The sequence below is a fragment of the Condylura cristata genome, unplaced genomic scaffold, assembly GCF_000260355.1.
Source record: "Condylura cristata isolate star-nosed mole 26May11 unplaced genomic scaffold, ConCri1.0 scaffold00015, whole genome shotgun sequence".
NCBI classification, from domain to species: domain Eukaryota; kingdom Metazoa; phylum Chordata; class Mammalia; order Eulipotyphla; family Talpidae; genus Condylura; species Condylura cristata.
The window spans coordinates 8,603,471-8,620,868 of NW_004567116.1; the positions used below are offsets into that span (position 1 = coordinate 8,603,471).

At 37.8% G+C, this 17,398-nt stretch overlaps 1 protein-coding gene across 3 annotated transcripts in view; it reads left to right on the forward strand.

The window, feature by feature from the left end:
- The window catches only part of CKAP5 (cytoskeleton associated protein 5), a 77,986-nt gene that overhangs the window by 17,668 nt on the left and 42,920 nt on the right, over positions 1 to 17,398 (forward strand). For 2 of the 3 annotated variants that reach the window (XM_012725420.1, XM_012725418.1), the window contains exons 2-8: positions 8,087 to 8,159; positions 8,610 to 8,803; positions 10,215 to 10,421; positions 14,150 to 14,321; positions 14,841 to 14,973; positions 15,150 to 15,250; positions 17,073 to 17,186. In XM_012725420.1, the coding sequence (XP_012580874.1) occupies positions 8,103 to 8,159; positions 8,610 to 8,803; positions 10,215 to 10,421; positions 14,150 to 14,321; positions 14,841 to 14,973; positions 15,150 to 15,250; positions 17,073 to 17,186 (978 nt within the window). In that variant the 5' untranslated portion in view covers positions 8,087 to 8,102. Of the gene's footprint in view, positions 1 to 147; positions 249 to 8,086; positions 8,160 to 8,609; positions 8,804 to 10,214; positions 10,422 to 14,149; positions 14,322 to 14,840; positions 14,974 to 15,149; positions 15,251 to 17,072; positions 17,187 to 17,398 lie in introns of those variants that run through there. The other variant, XM_012725419.1, reaches the window with a different exon arrangement.

The following is a 17,398-nucleotide window of genomic DNA, read 5'->3' on the forward strand; positions in this document are numbered from 1 at the left end:
GAGAGAGAGAGAGAGAGAGAGAGAGAGAGAGAGAGAATAGAGAGAGAGAGAGAGAAAATAGAGAGAAAATAGAATGGGGGGGGCCGCCGGAGCGGAGGGGGCGGGCACTCTGATTGCTAGCTCTGGGCCCCGCCCCCGGAGGAGGCGTTTCCCAGCAGCCCGCCGCACCAATGCCGCCACCGCCCGCCGGGTATTCCTGCTGATTCTGCTTGGACCTTAGGGCCCCCGACCTCTCCCTGCCTGGGAGCGTAAGTGTCAACCTGCGGGCTAGGGTCAAGCATCCCAAACCCATGCTGGAAGTCTTGGTGGACAGTACGGGGGACTTTCCAGGCCTATCACAAGCTAACGCAGTGAAAGAGCGTAAACAATGCCGGCTGCAGTGAGCTAAAGCCAGGGGCATCTGCTCTACTTCTGGGTGGTGACAGCGGCCCTAGGGTGCTTGTTTGGCTATGCAGTGCTTCAGCGGTGCCCACAACCTGGCTTTGCGCCATCATGATCCCTACTTGGGGTGAGGAGAGGACTGTTTTTACCAGAGTATAACCCAGTTGAACTGGATGGGTGGAGCTATATCTAGTGCCCTGGGCCTTGGGACTTTAGCCTGGGATTTGGAGACCTGGGTAGCTTCAGGATGAGTAAGCATTAGGTTTTGAGCTACCTTGTTACAGTTTGAACACTAACTTAAAGTTGACCTAATTCATTGCCGTTTTAGCTCCCATATCCCTAGAGGGCCTCTGTTGGTGTGGTGCCCTCTTGGAGATACTGACAGTGATTTCTACTAGAGTCTAGTTAACCTTATTTCCTGCAGATATGAATAGCACAGTGTCAGAGACAGCTCTGTACCTTTCCTTCTGTCTGAAGGAATTTGTGAGAGTCTACCCCAGCACTAAGGCAGCAAGCACACCCAAGTTTGTTGATATAATCTGCTAGAAAAGCAGTTCAGATTTCTAGCCCCTGGATAATGCAAAATAACTTCAACAGTAGGATAACATTTGACCTTGTTGTTAGTGGGAATTACCTGGAGGCAGTGAAAAAAAAAAATTTTTTTTTTTCCAGAGAGAAAGGCTTGTAATTTCTGGTACTGGCTACTTAGGAGATAAGATTTTGTTTGGTTTGACCAAGTAATAAAAATCCTAAACTTTCCATTATGGTTACATAATTGTCATGCTGCTTTGATCTAATTGTCCTTAGACATGGTTTAAGATTTCTAGGCATGGATGTGTATTCTGTTTTATCTTTGTTTTATAACTTTTTTGGGGTAGGTCTACCATCATACCTCATTGATCAAAGTGGTTACTCTTATTTTTAAAGATTATTTATGCATACAGGAACTGGGGTACAATCCAGAGGTGTGGGAGTAAAAGGATTCACCAGAAACAGTGGGGAACAGAAAGACAGATCGACCAAAACACACTGCTGTGGGAGCAGAAGGCAAGACAGGAAAGGTCTGCCATGCCATGTGGGTCACCTCCCTGGCCAAGGATTGAACTTGTGCTGCAGTGGCTGCAGACAGCTTCTTAGTGCTGTGCTTTAGCTGGTTGTGCCACCAGCAAGGGCCCTCAAAGTAGTTGCTTTTTCCTTTTTCAGTGAGCAGAAATTTTCCTCAAATTTTCCCTCAGATTCTTTCTTTGCTTCTGTAATAGCATTTCCTTAGCCAGAAGTGAGAGTACATAAGTGATCATCAGATACCAATCTTTTATATTGTGATGGTAAAGAGGTTTTGTAGGTTAAGAGCTTGAGAACTAGCCATAAAATAGTGCCACTGACAGGGCCCTCCCTGATGGCACAATGGATTAAAACACAGCACTGCGAAGCTGTCCGCCAGCACTACAGCAAGAGTTCTATCACCCTGCCAGGGAAGGTGACCCACAGGGTGCAGCAAACCTCTCCTGTCTCTCTGCTGCTCCTTTCAGTGTATTTCAGTCTGCCTATTGTGCTCCCCATTCTGTCTCTGGTGCGTCCTCTCACCTCCCACTCCTCTGACCTGTACTCCAGTTCTTATACACATAAATAAATCTTTAAAAAGAAATTCCATTGACATAACTTCATCCCAGGTAGAAAGCTAAAAATAATTTGTTTAGTCACTGCATAAATATTCTTATAGAATGTCAAAGAATTTACAATAAAAGGACCCAGCCCTCCCTGGTAGCGCAGTGGGTTAAAGCACAGCACTAAGAAGCTTAAGCCACTTCTGCATGAGTTCGACTCCCGCCTGCCCGGAGGTGACCACATGGCATGGCAGACCTCTCCTGGCCCGCCCACTGCTCCCCTCAGCTCCCCTCAGCAGTGTACTTGGTCGATCTGCCTGTTCTGCTCCCCTCTCTGGCTCTGGTGAATCCTCTCAACCTCCACATCTCTGGCCTGTACCCCAGTTCTATATGAATAAATAAATAAATCTTTTTAAAAAAATAAAAAAAATAATAATAAAAGGACCCATGGGTAGTGAGGAAGAATGGTAGACTGAGAGACATAGGCTCTAGGTTCAGCTCTAAATTACGTATGACTTGATCTTTTGGTGCCTTTAGCAGGTTGATGATTGAGAAAATGCATATTAGCTGGGGTCTCTGTGTTACAATAATAAATAATGCATACATTATAGATGATTTGTTATTAAATATTGAGCTGGAAAATCAGACAGAAATTTATTCTAAGTTCTGCCTTTATATATGACCTTAGAAACATTTCTTTAACCTTTGGTCTAAAATAAACAATTACGTCTGACTCTTTTTTTAGATACATTAGCAGTGTAAGATTATAATACTTTTGTAGATTTATTTTAGCTGGCCTCCTTGCCTTTCCCTCTGTTTTTGGCAAGAGTAAAATCTCAAGAAGGCTCTAGAATGCTGAGTAATTTTGAAATTTCTGAGTATCTATAGTATGGACTAGGTTGAGCAAACCATAGTAAGCGCCATACACAGTTTTAATTTATTTCTCTTTGTTGGTGATGTTATTCACTCTCAGAGCATCAAACCTTACTATGTAGTTTCCTATGTCTGTATTTATACAAATCTAGAACCCTGTGTTCATCACTGCTGCCGCTTATTTAACCACTTGAAGAACCTATTTCTCCAGGTGCAAACTAAATTCATATTCCTTTTCTATTCTCTACTTTCTAAAAGCAGATAGCCCAAACTTCTTCCAGACACTATTCCTGTCACCAGCACCACTATCTCATTCACATGGACTGGAGCCCTTCTGCTAGTCTCTTCCTGCTCCCACATGCTTAGTAGCTAAAGCTCATTGATCTACTCCTTTAGTTAACTTCTCTCAGTGTCCCTGCTCTCCTTTTCCCATTTCTACTGCTGAGACTTGTGCTCTTTGTCCGGAAGTACGGTAGTAATTTCCTCTCAAGACTACTACTTTTTCCCTCCTTCCAATTCATTTTACAGCTTTCTTTTGCTAAAGCAGGTAGGATTATGTTTTGCCCTGCTTCAGTTCATTAGCATCATCTGCTGTTTAGCTTAATATTCAAGATTCCATATGCTTTGCCTAGTCTTTCTGACCTTATATGCCAATAAGTGGAACCACTTAAAATTCCCTAAACATGCTCAGTACTTACTAAATCCTTTCTCATTTTCTCTAGAATATCTCCTTTAATCACTCTCACCTAAAATTCATCACTGAATTCAGAACCATCCCTTTGCATGAGATTCTCCTTGATCATATATCATTCACTGGGGGGGGGGGTTAATCCTATTTTTGAACTCTTATTTGGCACTTTCTACGTACAATTTTTAAAATTTATTTATCTAACGATTTATTTATACATACAAGAGCTGGAGTATGGGCCAGAGGTGCAGGGGGATGTGAGGGTTCATTAGAGACAGAATGGGAAGCAGAGCAGACAGATTTATTGAAATCCACTCCAGAGGGAGCAGCAGGAGAGATAGAAGTCTGCTGGGCTGTGTGGGTCAGCTCCCTGGCCAGGGATTGAACTCTTGCTCCAAAGGCTCCTGTTAGCTTCTTAGTGCTGAGACTTAACCCTTTGTGCCACCAGGGAGGCCCCCAATATGTTTTACATTATGATTATTTGTATGTCTGACTGTATTCCTGTGGACTCTGGACTTCTTGAACATGTCATAGTTAAAGTGAATGCTTTGGTAAAATTGGAATGGAGTTGTTCCTTATTATTATATTGCAAGGACTCTGATCTTTACAGTCAACCCATGTGCATGTAAAATAATTAGTAACTTTAGCAAATCATGCTTATCTCCTAAGTAAAACTTTTATTAGTAACCTTTTAAGTTTTTTTTTTAATTGAGGTAACGTTAGTTTACAGCACTTTTAAGTTTCAGGTGTACATTTTCTCATACCACATCAGCTATACCTGTCACACTATACCTACCTCCAAATACCCAGTTAGTTTGGGTTTTTTAAAACAGTTTTAATGAGGTATAATTTACATACCATTCACCCATTTAAAACATGCAATTCAGTGACGATTAGTATAGTCATAGATTTGTGCAACATCAGTCAATTTTAGAACATTGTTGTTTTCCTTCAAGTAACTCCATATTCTTTAGTCATACCCTTCTAATATTCCCCAAATACCCTAGTCCTAGGTAGCCACTGGTCTGCTTTATATGCCTTTATATGATTTACCTATTTTTGACATTTCATATAAATGGAATTATACAATGTTTGGTTAGTTCACTTAGCACAATGTTCTCAAGGTTCATACATAATGTAGCATGTATCTGTAATTCCCCTTTTTTGTAAAATATGTATAAAATGGAATTGCCATCTTTTTTTTGGTTTTGGATTTTAATTATTCATGTATACAAGAACTTGGTTGCAAGCCAGAGGTGTAAGAGGTGATAGGATTCACCAAACAGAGTGGGGAGCAGAGCAGGCATATCCATTGAAATACATGGCTAAGGGGAGCAATGGGTGAGACAGGAGGGGTCTGCTGCACCATGTGGGTCAGCTGCCTGACTGGGGATCAAACTCATGCCACAGAGGCTGGCGATAGCTTGATAGTACTGAAACTCTTAACTCCATGGACCACCAGGGAGCCCCATGCCATCTTAACCTTGAAGTGTGAAGTTTCAGTAATGTAAAAAACACACTCATATATGCAACTACCACCAGACATTTCCATAATTCTTTTCACCTTTTAATGTTAAAACTGTACCTACCCGCCTGACAACCATCATTCTAATTTCTGTTTCTATTGATTTCACTCTCCACTCTTATGAGTGGAGCCATGCGCTCTGTGACTGGCTTATTTTACCTCTCATGATGTCCGCAAGGCTCACCCTGATTTTAAGGCCTCAGAATTTCTTTGCTTTTCAAGGTGAATAGTGTTCCATTGGATGTGTATGCCATACTTGTCTATTCATCTGTCTGAACACTGAGTAATGCTATGAACATGGAGACACAAATTTAGAATTGCTGGATCATATAGTACTCAGTTTTTATTTTTTTGATCACTTTTCCATAGTGTTTTCCAGCAACTGCCATTTTACATTCCCACCAATAGTGTATAAGGATTCCAACCAACACTGTCATCACCTGGTTGTTTTAGACAGACAGATGTGACCCTAAAGGGTGTGAGGTAGTGTCCCATTGTAGTTTTGACTTACATTTTCATAATGTTTACTAGTGTTGAGCATCTTTTCATGTCTTTGGAGAAATGTCTGTTCAGGTCATTTGTCCATTTTTCAGCTGCTGGTTTATTTGGTGTTGTTTCATTTTAGGAGTTATTTGTATTACCTCATTTCTTAATATTAAGAGTGATACTCCATTGTAAGGATTTACCACATTTTATTTTATCCATTAGTGATTATGCTTGTTTCTACCCTGTCTTATGAATGTTACTTTGACTTTAATTTGTTGTAGGTATTGAAAGTAGTACTATATTTCTCTAAATACATTGTTCAGACCTTTAACCTTGTGACTTCTCATGAAGTTAAGTTTTGCCATAGATTACATTTCATTTCATACTGAGGCTCAGGTTCTTCATTATTTCCTGAATATGGCCTGAAGTACCCAAGGATTTTACCTTTCTGATAATGGTTAAAATTTGCAGGTAGAGGCAAAGTTTAGCTTTCAAATAAGTGGTTTACTTTAATGATGTATCAGTGTACAGTTCTTTAAAAATAATTTTTTCAAGACCGAGCGTTCCCTACTTTAAGAAGCACAACATAGTTTGTTCACTTTTATTGCTGTGTAATAATGTGCTCAGTGAATGCATCACTATGATTTCTTTTCGGCGAACTTTTGTTTTCAACTCTTGGTTTTCCTGAACAGTATTGCATATATCCTTGCATAGGTTTTCTGTACAGCTAGCATTATTTTCTAAGGGACATTTAGGGGTGGAGTTACTAGGTAGAAGTGGGGAATGCACCTTCAACTTAAATGGTGCCATACTGTCTCCAAACTGTTGTACAGGTTAATGTCCTGTAACTAGGAGTCCTGTAGATTTTCTATTACGGTTTCACTCCTGTACAGTACACTGTTGTTAATGTATACATTCCCGTACAATACACAGTACACAGGGTTTGTGGGGTTTGGGAGCGAAGTCTTAATGAAAGCTCCTTCCTTTAATAAATGATATAATTCAGCCTTTAGAGTATTCACTTTTCCCTTCCTTGATGTGAAAAAGTGTAAAGAAAGAGACAGACATTGAGCATTTAGTACAATATCACTGCCTACTCATTTTGTTCTTTCTGGCAAGTGACAATCTCTGTGAGCCTAGTGTACTAAGTGAGGAGAGTATATTTCGCTTATGTAGTTGTTAGCACAAAGTGAATCAATTTGTTCAATTGATTCAATTTGCAGTGTATGATTCATAGTGTCTACTATCAAGGTATATTTTCATTAAGTACTTACTCAAGATATATTTTATTTTAACCCAGGACTGGGAATGGAGAGATAAGCACGATCTCTTTTTTATCATTTCTAATATTGAGAAATTGGAAAAACTCTAAATGTCCAGTGTTATGGTTGGCAATTCATGGTATGTTCATGTAGTGGAGTGCTATTCAAATAGTTGTCATGTAATCAAATATGAAGAATGTTTGTGAATATATGAGAAAGCGACTATGAGAGAATTATTCCTGTCTTTCTGATCTTATTTATATACTGCGTGTGCATTGGGAAAACTCTGGAAGAAGCCAGGAGGTTCTGCCCTTTATTGTTGCTGACAGTGAAATGACACTGCAGTCCTTTCGTATTTTCTGTACTTCCCAGATTTTCTGAAGTTAACATATTATTTTTATAAACAGAAGAAAAGATATTATTTAATTAGCATAAAGTGGTTTAAAAATAGTGACTATAAACCTCACTAACTGAAAAATGGTAAACTTTATAAAGAGGTGTTTTGTTCAGGGGCTAACTTTTTTACTTTATTGTATAAACATTATGACTAGAGTTATATTTGGCATAATAAGGTAGAGAATTAGGTAGTACTGGGATACTTTCATGCTGATTATTTTCTAAATGAAATTTCAGGTTAATAGTTGAAAGTATGACTTTCTTTTAAACTCTTTTCCTGCCTTTAATTTAAAAGGCTCAGCTCTAGTTTTATCATATATCCAAAAGTTTCCATTTGGGGAAATATATAAGCACTATTTAAATAAATAAGTGTATATCCCTTGTTTGGACTTTTTGATGGACTTTACATTTTCTCTTACATTCTCTTGATGGAATTAAATGAGCCTCTGACCAAAGAATGAATTTTCTGCTTTTGTTGGTGCATGCATGATGAAATAATCATCTCAAGAAAGTCATTTTGTCTTAAGCCACTGCTTGATTGCTAGATTTAATAGTATTGATTTTTTTTAAGATTTATTTATTCGCACAGAACTGGGGTACAGGCCAGAGATGCGAAGGGTGAGAGGATTCACAAGAGACAGAGTGGGGAGCAGAGCAGGCAGATCAATGAAGTACACTGCTGAGGGGAGCAGCGGGAGGGTCAGGAGAGGTCTGCCAAGCCATGTGGATCTCCTCCAGGGCAGGCGGGGATCAAACTCATGCGGAAGTGGGGTAAGCTTCTTTGTGCAGTGCTTTAATCTGCTGCACCACGTGGGAGGGTCCTTAATAGTATTGATTTTTATCTGACTAGGAATTACTCTTAATTTTCTAGAGAAACTGGAATCACAATGGGAGATGACAGTGAGTGGCTGAAGCTGCCAGTTGATCAGAAATGTGAACATAAGGTAAGACTTTTCTAGGACTCAGATTTCAGTCATTGGTTTATTTTGTCAGCAGTAAGACATGATAGAGTTGCTTAAAGGTGATTCAGTGCAACTGAAAAAGTCTAGAGGTTGGGCAGTTTCAGCAGGATTTCTTGTGTTTGTATTATTGCATCTTTGATGCCAAATTATAAAGAACTATTGAAGGATACTTGGGTACAAAGTGACACATTTTTAGAGTGGTCTATTACCAATTCTAGATGATGCTGGCGAAATATAAATCTTGAGCACTTACAAGGAATCATTTATTAACTAGTTTTTCTTAAAGACAATATGAATTTCTCAAGCTCCTTTTTGTTTCTAATCATGTGCCCTTTGTTTATTATCTGGCATAGTTTTTTCATCTCCCCCAATTAAGAGTTAGTATAATAATACCATTACATTTTGTTTTGTTTCAAAATACTTCTCTTTTAGCTGTGGAAAGCAAGGCTAAGTGGATATGAAGAGGCCCTAAAGATCTTCCAGAAAATAAAGGATGAAAAGAGCCCAGAATGGTCCAAATTTTTAGGATTGATCAAAAAATTTGTGACTGATTCCAATGCTGTGGTTCAGTTGAAGGGATTAGAAGCTGCACTTGTTTATGTTGAAAATGCCCATGTAGCAGGAAAGTAAGTAGTTTACATTTGTTCTGATAAAAAATCCTTGTCTGGTGCTCCATGGATTAATGTATGTTTATTTATGGATCACTGTCTTCAGTTACTAGCACTTTTATTAAAAGGTACTAATCTTGTGTCTTTTATAGCTGCTTAATACTTGTTTTTCATTCAGCCTTTATCTGCTCTCAGAAGTCCAAAGTGTATGTGATTCTAAAGCTAAAGAAATTGCAATCAAATTTTGAGTTTTTACCTTGGAATTTGTTGAGGAAATGAGTTTCCTTTTGGCTGATTCCAAAATAGGAATTAGTATAAACTAAGAGGGAAGATCTTAAGTAACTTTTAGAAAAGAAACTGAGGCTAAGAAGCTAATTACTAACTCTTCACTGAAAATGGGGATGTTAGAATTACATCTTTCTCCTTCTGGTCATTTGACATTTTAATCTCTTGGGAGATGTGATGGTAACTGAACAACCTCTGTTCTTATCAACCTGTTTGACTTGAGCTATAGATGATAGAGATTTCTAGTCACTCTATCTCAGAAACATGTTTTTTCTAAGATTTTTTTTATGGAGGGCTTCACTGAAAGACAACCTCTTAGTAAGAATAAAAGGGATCCCTTGACTTAATTGTACAGATGAAAAAAAATAAAAAACCAAAAAATAGAAACAAAACCAAAACAAACAAAAAGATATATTTGACTTCTTTAGAGATTATAGAAATAAAGACAATCATTAATTTGGTAGTTTTCTTAATCACCATTGATTTCCTTTGCCCTTAGTGAAACCATGGCTTTTTAAATTTTATTTTCCTTCTGGTACCAGAAACTTTTTGACAAATACTGAGTGTAATCCCAATTTACACAATTATTCTAATTTCTGGTAGTACAGGTTTTTTTTTTTATAATTTAGACAAAACTCGAAACGGTAAGTTACTGTCAAGTTTTGCCAAGAGTCAGAAACAGTCTTTTCTATTAAAGATAATTTATCTTTTTGCTCTGTGAAGAAATTCTTGTCCTAAGAAGTGTTTGAAGTGATTTAAAAAAAAAAAATCAAAAAACAAGAATTCTATAACCCTATTGTTGTGAAATACATCTACCTATGTGCATAGAAAAGTTTGGAAGGATGGCTACCCAAAAGTTAAAACAATTTTCTTAGGGTAATGAGATTTCAAGGAATTTTGGCTTTCCTTTTAGAATTTTTACTTTTATAAACAGAAACTATGGTTCATCATCCGGTGTGATGTCTTAAATCTTTATCGTCTATATAAGCCTTTTTTAAAAAAAAATTCTTGATCATAAATTTAAACATTTAGTCATTCATTAATTGAATTTGGAAGCATTTTTTAAGTGCTTATTCACCTTCCCCCCACACAGAGACCTTTCCCAGCTATTTCTAGTAAAGTATGTGGTGTGGGTTTATTACAGAACTACAGGAGAAGTTGTGTCTGGTGTTGTAAGTAAAGTGTTCAACCAACCCAAAGCCAAAGCCAAGGAGCTAGGCATCGAAATTTGTCTAATGTACATAGAGATTGAGAAAGCAGAGGCTGTGCAAGAAGAGCTCCTGAAAGGCCTGGACAATAAGAACCCCAAGATCATCGTGGCCTGTATAGAGACTCTGAGGAAGGCCTTAAGGTGAGACCTTTTCTTTTTACTCTACTTTTCTTAATTAGAATATCTCAGTTGAGTTTGGGCTTTTGCTTTAAACAGAAATGAAAGCTGCCAAACTTGACTTGGCATGACATGCCAACCAGAAGTGGCCTGGAAAAGCCAGTCATTCCTCATGTGTGACGCTTTGTATTGAGTAATTTTAGCCTTCAAGTATGCTGTGTAGATATTTTATCTAAATCCCTTTCTAAGGAAGGTTGAGCAGGGAATATTTCTGACTTCTCACACTTATAAATTGGCCTTTTTATGGAAAAGCACTCGTTAGGGTATTTAAGTAGCTCTTTTTTTCATCAGTATCCTCAAGCATAAATTAATGTACTTGAAATTGTTAGCTAAAGATACTTTTTGTTGGCTAAAGCAAACCTCTCTTAGGTGTCTTTTAGTAAAATAGAAGCAATAGCTACATGCCTTTAAACAGGAGCACAGTAATAGCAAATAGAAAATAACTTTTACGTAATAAGCTATTTCAATCCGAGAATTTCTTTTTGTTTGGCAGTGAAGTTTTTCATGAATGGGATCTCTTTCAGGACAAGTGGCTGTAGTTTGCTATGGAAATCTGAATTAGACAAGCCACTACTTTGTTCTCACTTGGTAGTTTTTCTAATCTGATATCCTGTCCCCTATCCCCAATACTATCCACATGAGATGCTTTAGAAAGCAGCTCTAGTGAAACCCTAGGTGTATTGTCCTGTGCGAGTGAAGATCCCCCAACTCAAATCTCCTGTGATTTTTGTATATGATCAGCTTGTTGGTAAAAATGCTTCCTTTGGTGGTCATCTCTTGTGAAAGTTATCAAAAGTCTTGTATTTTGTTAAGTTATCCTCAGATTATAAATCTTAAAATCACTTATAAATCACTTGATTTATAATGTTTTTATAAAATTTGACTTTCATTTATATTCTTGTTTGATAAATTTTTCCTTATTTCTAGAATATTAATTTGCAGCAGATGTAGGTTTGTTGGGGGAGGAGGGACTCCTATTGAAATTACTAGTTAGACCCATTTCTTTTCCCCTTTACTTGTGACAAAGTACCATGGTGTGTGTGTGCCAGTATGTAAATTGACATTAGTTGGCCTGAGTATTCCATGGGTTATTTTATTTTTCCCACCATTGTCCCTTCTGTCCCCTTGTCTCTTTCAGTCCCCCTCCCTCTTAAGCTCAGAGCCTCAGGATGTTTACCCGTGTTCACTGATTTTTGAAGGTGTTTTCTATTTTATTTTGCTCCATCTTGTGTGGTACTTTGTTATCCTAAAACATCTCAGAATCTATAGGGGAATCAGATAGCTTTGGAATCAGATAACCTTTGCAAACCTTGAAGCCAGAATGCTTGATCTTAGGTTCTAGAGTCTCTTCAAGCTATGCTGCGATGGCTTTAGGAGAACAAAAAATACTCTGTGGTCCTTTAAACGGACTTCTAGAAGTCTTTTGTTTCTTCTGTAGTAATATCTTTAGTATCAAAATTAGGTTTTGTTAATGACACTATTTTCCATTTGAGCCAGCTGCATCTTTATTAGATATAGATACATATGGATGTAGATATATTTCAGAAGTATCTTTCAGAGGTAGGCCTGAATAGAGACAACAAACATATGAAATAGTGTAATGTTGGGGAAAATGAGATATCCCAAACTTTAAGTTCTTCACGGACCACCATGAGGGCCCCTAAAAAGATTGGTTTAGCATCACCATAACTTCTTTTTCCTCTAATCTTTAGCTAAACCAAGTTAAAGTGTACTTTACTATTAAAAGGGGTTTTAAAGGAAATCTTGGCAATCATCTAGCTTATTTTCATGTTATATCTGTTTTTAAACTGCTTATACAACCAGGTGTTTTGTTAAATATCACTTTCCGGGGAGAAGATGTTCAGTTTTCTTCTTTAATCTCTTACAATATGCCAATAATTGCTACTGGAAATCTTGTTGCATTTATACATGGGATAAACTTCTGCATTTTAGATAATAGCTAAATAATACACATGACTCCTACAGCCAAATATCAATATTCTTTCATAACTAAGGCCCTCTTGCTCCAGAATTTGTTATTCTAAATGTTAACAGTAAGTCAGCTACCTAATTTGTGTGGTTGGGAACTTAAAAATATATATGATAGGGCCCTCCCTGGTGGCGCAGCGGGTTAAAGCACTGCACTGAGAAGCCTAAGCCACTTCTGCATGGGTTCGATCCCCGCCTGCCCCGGAGGTGACCACATGGCGTGGCAGACCTCTCCTGGCCCGCCCACTGCTCCCCTCAGCAGTGTGCTTCGTTGATCTGCCTGTTCTGCTCCCCACTCTGTCTCTGGTGAATCCTCTCACCCCCCACATCTCTGGCCTGTACCCCAGTTCTGTATGAATAAATAAACAAATCTTAAAAAATATATATATATATATGATAGAGTTATAAGATTAAATGTCCTACCTTTTTTTTTTTGAAGATTTGTTTATTCATGCATATAAGAACTAGGGTACAGGCTAGAGGTGGCAGGGGAGAGTATTCACAGAGACAGAATGCGAAGCAGAACAGGAAGCTGTATTAAAAAACACTGCTGACTAGGGATCAAAATTGAGGGAAGACTGGCTACTAATGTGTAACCTAAGTTTGTTTAATGTGATGATGTGTATACCAGTTTTCATGATGCATATCTAAATCTACACATGTAAAAATATTAATAAAGCAATGCATGAATAAGGAGAAAAAAAAACAAAAAACATTGCTGAGGGGCACATGGGTGGGTCAGGCGAGGTCTGCCACACCATGTGGTTACCTCCTTGGCTGGGAATCAAACTCGTGCTGCAGTTGCTTTGGATAGCTTTTAGTGCTGTGCTTTAACCCGTTGCGCCACCAGGGAGGGCCCTAAAGGTACTACGTTTTTTTTTTGTTTTTGTTTTTGTTTTTTTTTTTAAAGATTTATTTATTTGTACATACAGAGCGGGGGTACAGGCCAGAGGCGGCGAGAGGCTTCACCAGAGACAGAGTGGGGAGCAGAACAGGCAGATCGAGGAAGTACACTGCTGAGAGGAGCAGTGGGCGGGTCAGGAGAGGTCTGCCACGCCATGTGGTCTCCTCCGGGGCAGGTGGGAATCGAACTCATGCTGAAGTGGCTTTAGCTTCTCAGTGTAGTGCTTTAACCCGCTGCGCCACCAGGGAGGGCCGGTACTACGTTTTTAATGAAGCCAGAATGCAACTGTTTTCCCCATGGAAAACTAAAGAGATTTGAGTTGCCTGAAATTACAGAATAATAGCTTTAAAGTCAAGAATGAAACATACACTACCAGGATTAATGATCTGTCAAGTTGTTACACTAATTATAAGAATTATTAGAAGAGCTTATTAAAAGATTTCATTCATCTAAATATAAAGTCACATATTTAAGCTTTTATAATATGTAAATATTTACATACACACATAGAAATATTACCCAAGTGTTGGTCCTTTATGGATTTACATTATCCGTTGTCTGATTACCTGGAAAGTTAGTTTTTAAATAGTGATGTTATTTTGGACCATAAGTATTGAATAATAGTATTGGGAGAATGATATTTACACAGAGATATGATTATTAAGTTCTTCCTTTTTTCTATCTTAAAAATAACTCAACTTATATATATAGTTTTTTTAATATATACGTTTGGAACTCTTTTACCCTCCCCTCCAATCATTTTGCACGTTGACACTTTCTCCCCAATTTTTACCTCTAGTGAATTTGGTTCCAAAATCATCTTGCTTAAGCCAATTATCAAAGTGTTGCCAAAACTCTTTGAGTCCCGAGAGAAGGCTGTTCGAGATGAAGCCAAACTAATTGCTGTGGAGATTTACAGATGGATTCGAGATGCTCTGAGACCCCCATTACAAAATATCAACTCTGTCCAGGTGAGAAATATGTTTGTTATGGTTGGCTTTGTATAAGGTTAAGGTGAAAATATTTTCTTCCTGCCTTTGTAGTGAAATATTCTCCCTCACAAATAATTATCATTTTTTTTAAATTATGAAATCAGTTGATTTTTCTAAACATAATGAACTGTGTCTACTCTTACTTTGAGTAAAGTAAATTAAATACCATTCTCAATAAATTTTAAAAATCCCTTTATCGTGCATGTGGTAGACCATAATATCTATTTAGACAAAATACATCCTCTCTCTATATTTTTTATAATTGTTTTGAAGATTGGAGATTTGTGTAAATATTCTGAACTCATGAACTAATGAAGGTGTCCTAAAAAGCAGATTTTATTCTTCTAAGTTCTTAGCCTTATAAATCAGTAAACTATTTTAAATTTATCTTCTCTTGTTAGAAACTGGGTTCTAATGTGTTAGTAAATGTAAATGTTAAGTGTGTCCTCTGGTGGTGGAGATGGAGACAGGTCTTAAAGCATATTATGATATTTGCAGTTGAAAGAATTAGAGGAAGAATGGATCAAATTGCCAACGGGTGCTCCTAAACCAACTAGGTTTCTACGTTCCCAACAAGAGCTGGAAGCTAAATTAGAACATCAGCAGTCAGCTAGTGGAGATGCTGAGGGAGGTAAGCACGGGAGCCTGCGGCCACCCAGCACATTCGCAGGCCTGCCGTGGGGTATAACATGTTTGCAGAACTCTGATCCCTTCCGCATCAAGATTTCACCAGGGATGTGAAAGGACTAGTAACTGATGAATAAAACCACCCGTCCATTTCTACACTTACTTTTTTTCTCCTGAAAGGTGATGACGACGGTGATGAAGTGCCACAGATAGATGCTTATGAACTTTTGGAAGCTATAGAAATTCTTTCCAAACTTCCCAAAGACTTTTATGACAAAATTGTAAGTAAAGATAAATTACTTTCATTTAAAATAATCACTTGAATATAACCAATAAATGCTTTTCTGGGTCCTTTTCTGGTGTACTTCCACCTACCCATATGTAGTAGACTCAAGCAGTTTCTGCTTTCCCTTTCTTCTCCTTTGTGTCTCTACCCATTACGGCACTTTTCTTTATATGATGTGCAGAAAAAGCACAAAAGACAAAAAAAAAGTGAAATACATGTCATGCCAAAAAACAGATGTTTTTCTGACTTCTTCCTTTTTCTCATTATTTCTCCAATTTTATCTTAACATTTTTTTCAGATTCCTTCTGTTTTTGTTTTTGTTTTTTTTAGCCTACTGCTACTTAGGATTTCTTGATATTTTTTGCCAGATAACTCTTTGTTTTGGGTGGCCATCCTGTTCATCATAGGATGTTTAAATTAACATCCTGGCCTTTGACCACCAGATTGCAGTAATACCATCCCCTGACCCCCCCCCCCAAGTTATGACAATCAAAAGTATTAACAGGGCGTTGCCAAATGTACTTCAGGAGACAAAATTATCCCCAGTTGAAAAAGTCTCGTCCCAAGCATCACCATCATCTCTTGCCTTGGTGTGACACAGTGGTCTTCACACAAGACTTCCTGTGTCTGCTGTTGCCCCTTTCCATCATATTTGAAGGTGTCATTTTTGAAAATATAATTAGATGATTTCATAGACTAGTAAAAAAAAAAAAAAGAAGATATAATTAGAGGTGTCATGGGAAAACAGCATTGCCCATGTCGTTGCCTAGTAAACCCTTCAGTGGCCCCCATGGGCTTTCAGGTGATGTCTGAACTAACCCAGTGGCCACGTAGACTGTCCCTGGCACCGTAGAGGCTCCCACCTGCCTTCCAGCCACTTATACCATTGTTCTGACTCTTAAGTTCCAATCAGACTGAACGTGCCACACTTTTCTTTTTCTCTAAACTCTAGGCCTTAATACTTGCTTTTCTTTCTGCCTATAACATTCTTTCCTGCTCCCCATTTGCCTCATTATACCTCTTCACCCTGTAGTTCTCACTGTAAGTACCACTTCTTAGGGGAGAGCTCTTCTCTTGGCTCAGTCCTCTTACTATATCTCAGCAGCAGCTGACACTTCCCCTTTCACATCATCATAACCTGGCAGTTTTGCATTAAAGATCTTCCTACCTCTGCTCTCTGAGCTCATGGAGTATACTGTGAACCTCTGTGACAAATAGATATTCCATCAATTACATTAAACTATAATGTCCTTCAGAGTCATGAGTCTCTTACCTTTTTTGTATCTCTATTCAGTTCTTTTAGGAATGACTTTTCAAATCATTGAATGATATATGACCAGAAAACAGAAGGATTAAGTTAATATCCACAGTCTGGGGAACTGATTGCCAAGATTAGAATAGTTTCGGTGGTTGGTTATATGATTATTACTTTCCGGTCTTTGAAAGATGTCACAAATGTGAAAAGCCCTTTCTCCAGTAGTGGTGCCACTGTGACACAAGCTAGAAATGCTTTCTGTCAGTGTTTGCTGTTTAACAGCTACTTAGTAAATTTGCCTAAAGATGCAAAGAAAAAGTGTAGCATCTCATTCGTTTACTTACTAGAGAATTTTAGGGTTATGAGATGTTATGAAAAGATATTTACTGTATAAATAAAATTTTTATGTATGAACAAAACATTCTGTCCAATTTTGCTTTTATTTAGCTTTAGAAAAAAATTGAAAACAAAAAATCTGTATCTTTGGGTTAGTAGCATGCAAGAAATAAACTTACTTTACTCTACTTTCTATTCTACAAGTGACTCAAGTTGTGTTTTGCAGGAGGCGAAAAAATGGCAAGAGAGAAAAGAGGCCCTGGAGGCTGTAGAAGTACTAGTGAAAAACCCCAAACTGGAAGCAGGCGATTATGCGGATTTAGTAAAAGCATTAAAGAAGGTAAATGTGGTGTCTTGCACGCTGGTATCCCAACAACAGATCAGGCCATTGAATTTCTTTTCCTCTATCACCTTTTTTTAATCACAATTACATTCCATTTAAGGAAATCTGCTGGTAATTGTTTTTGTGTTTTGTTTTTCAGCTATATATATATATAACAATTCTTTGTTTTTCAGCTATATATATATATATAACAATTCTTTAAAAAAATA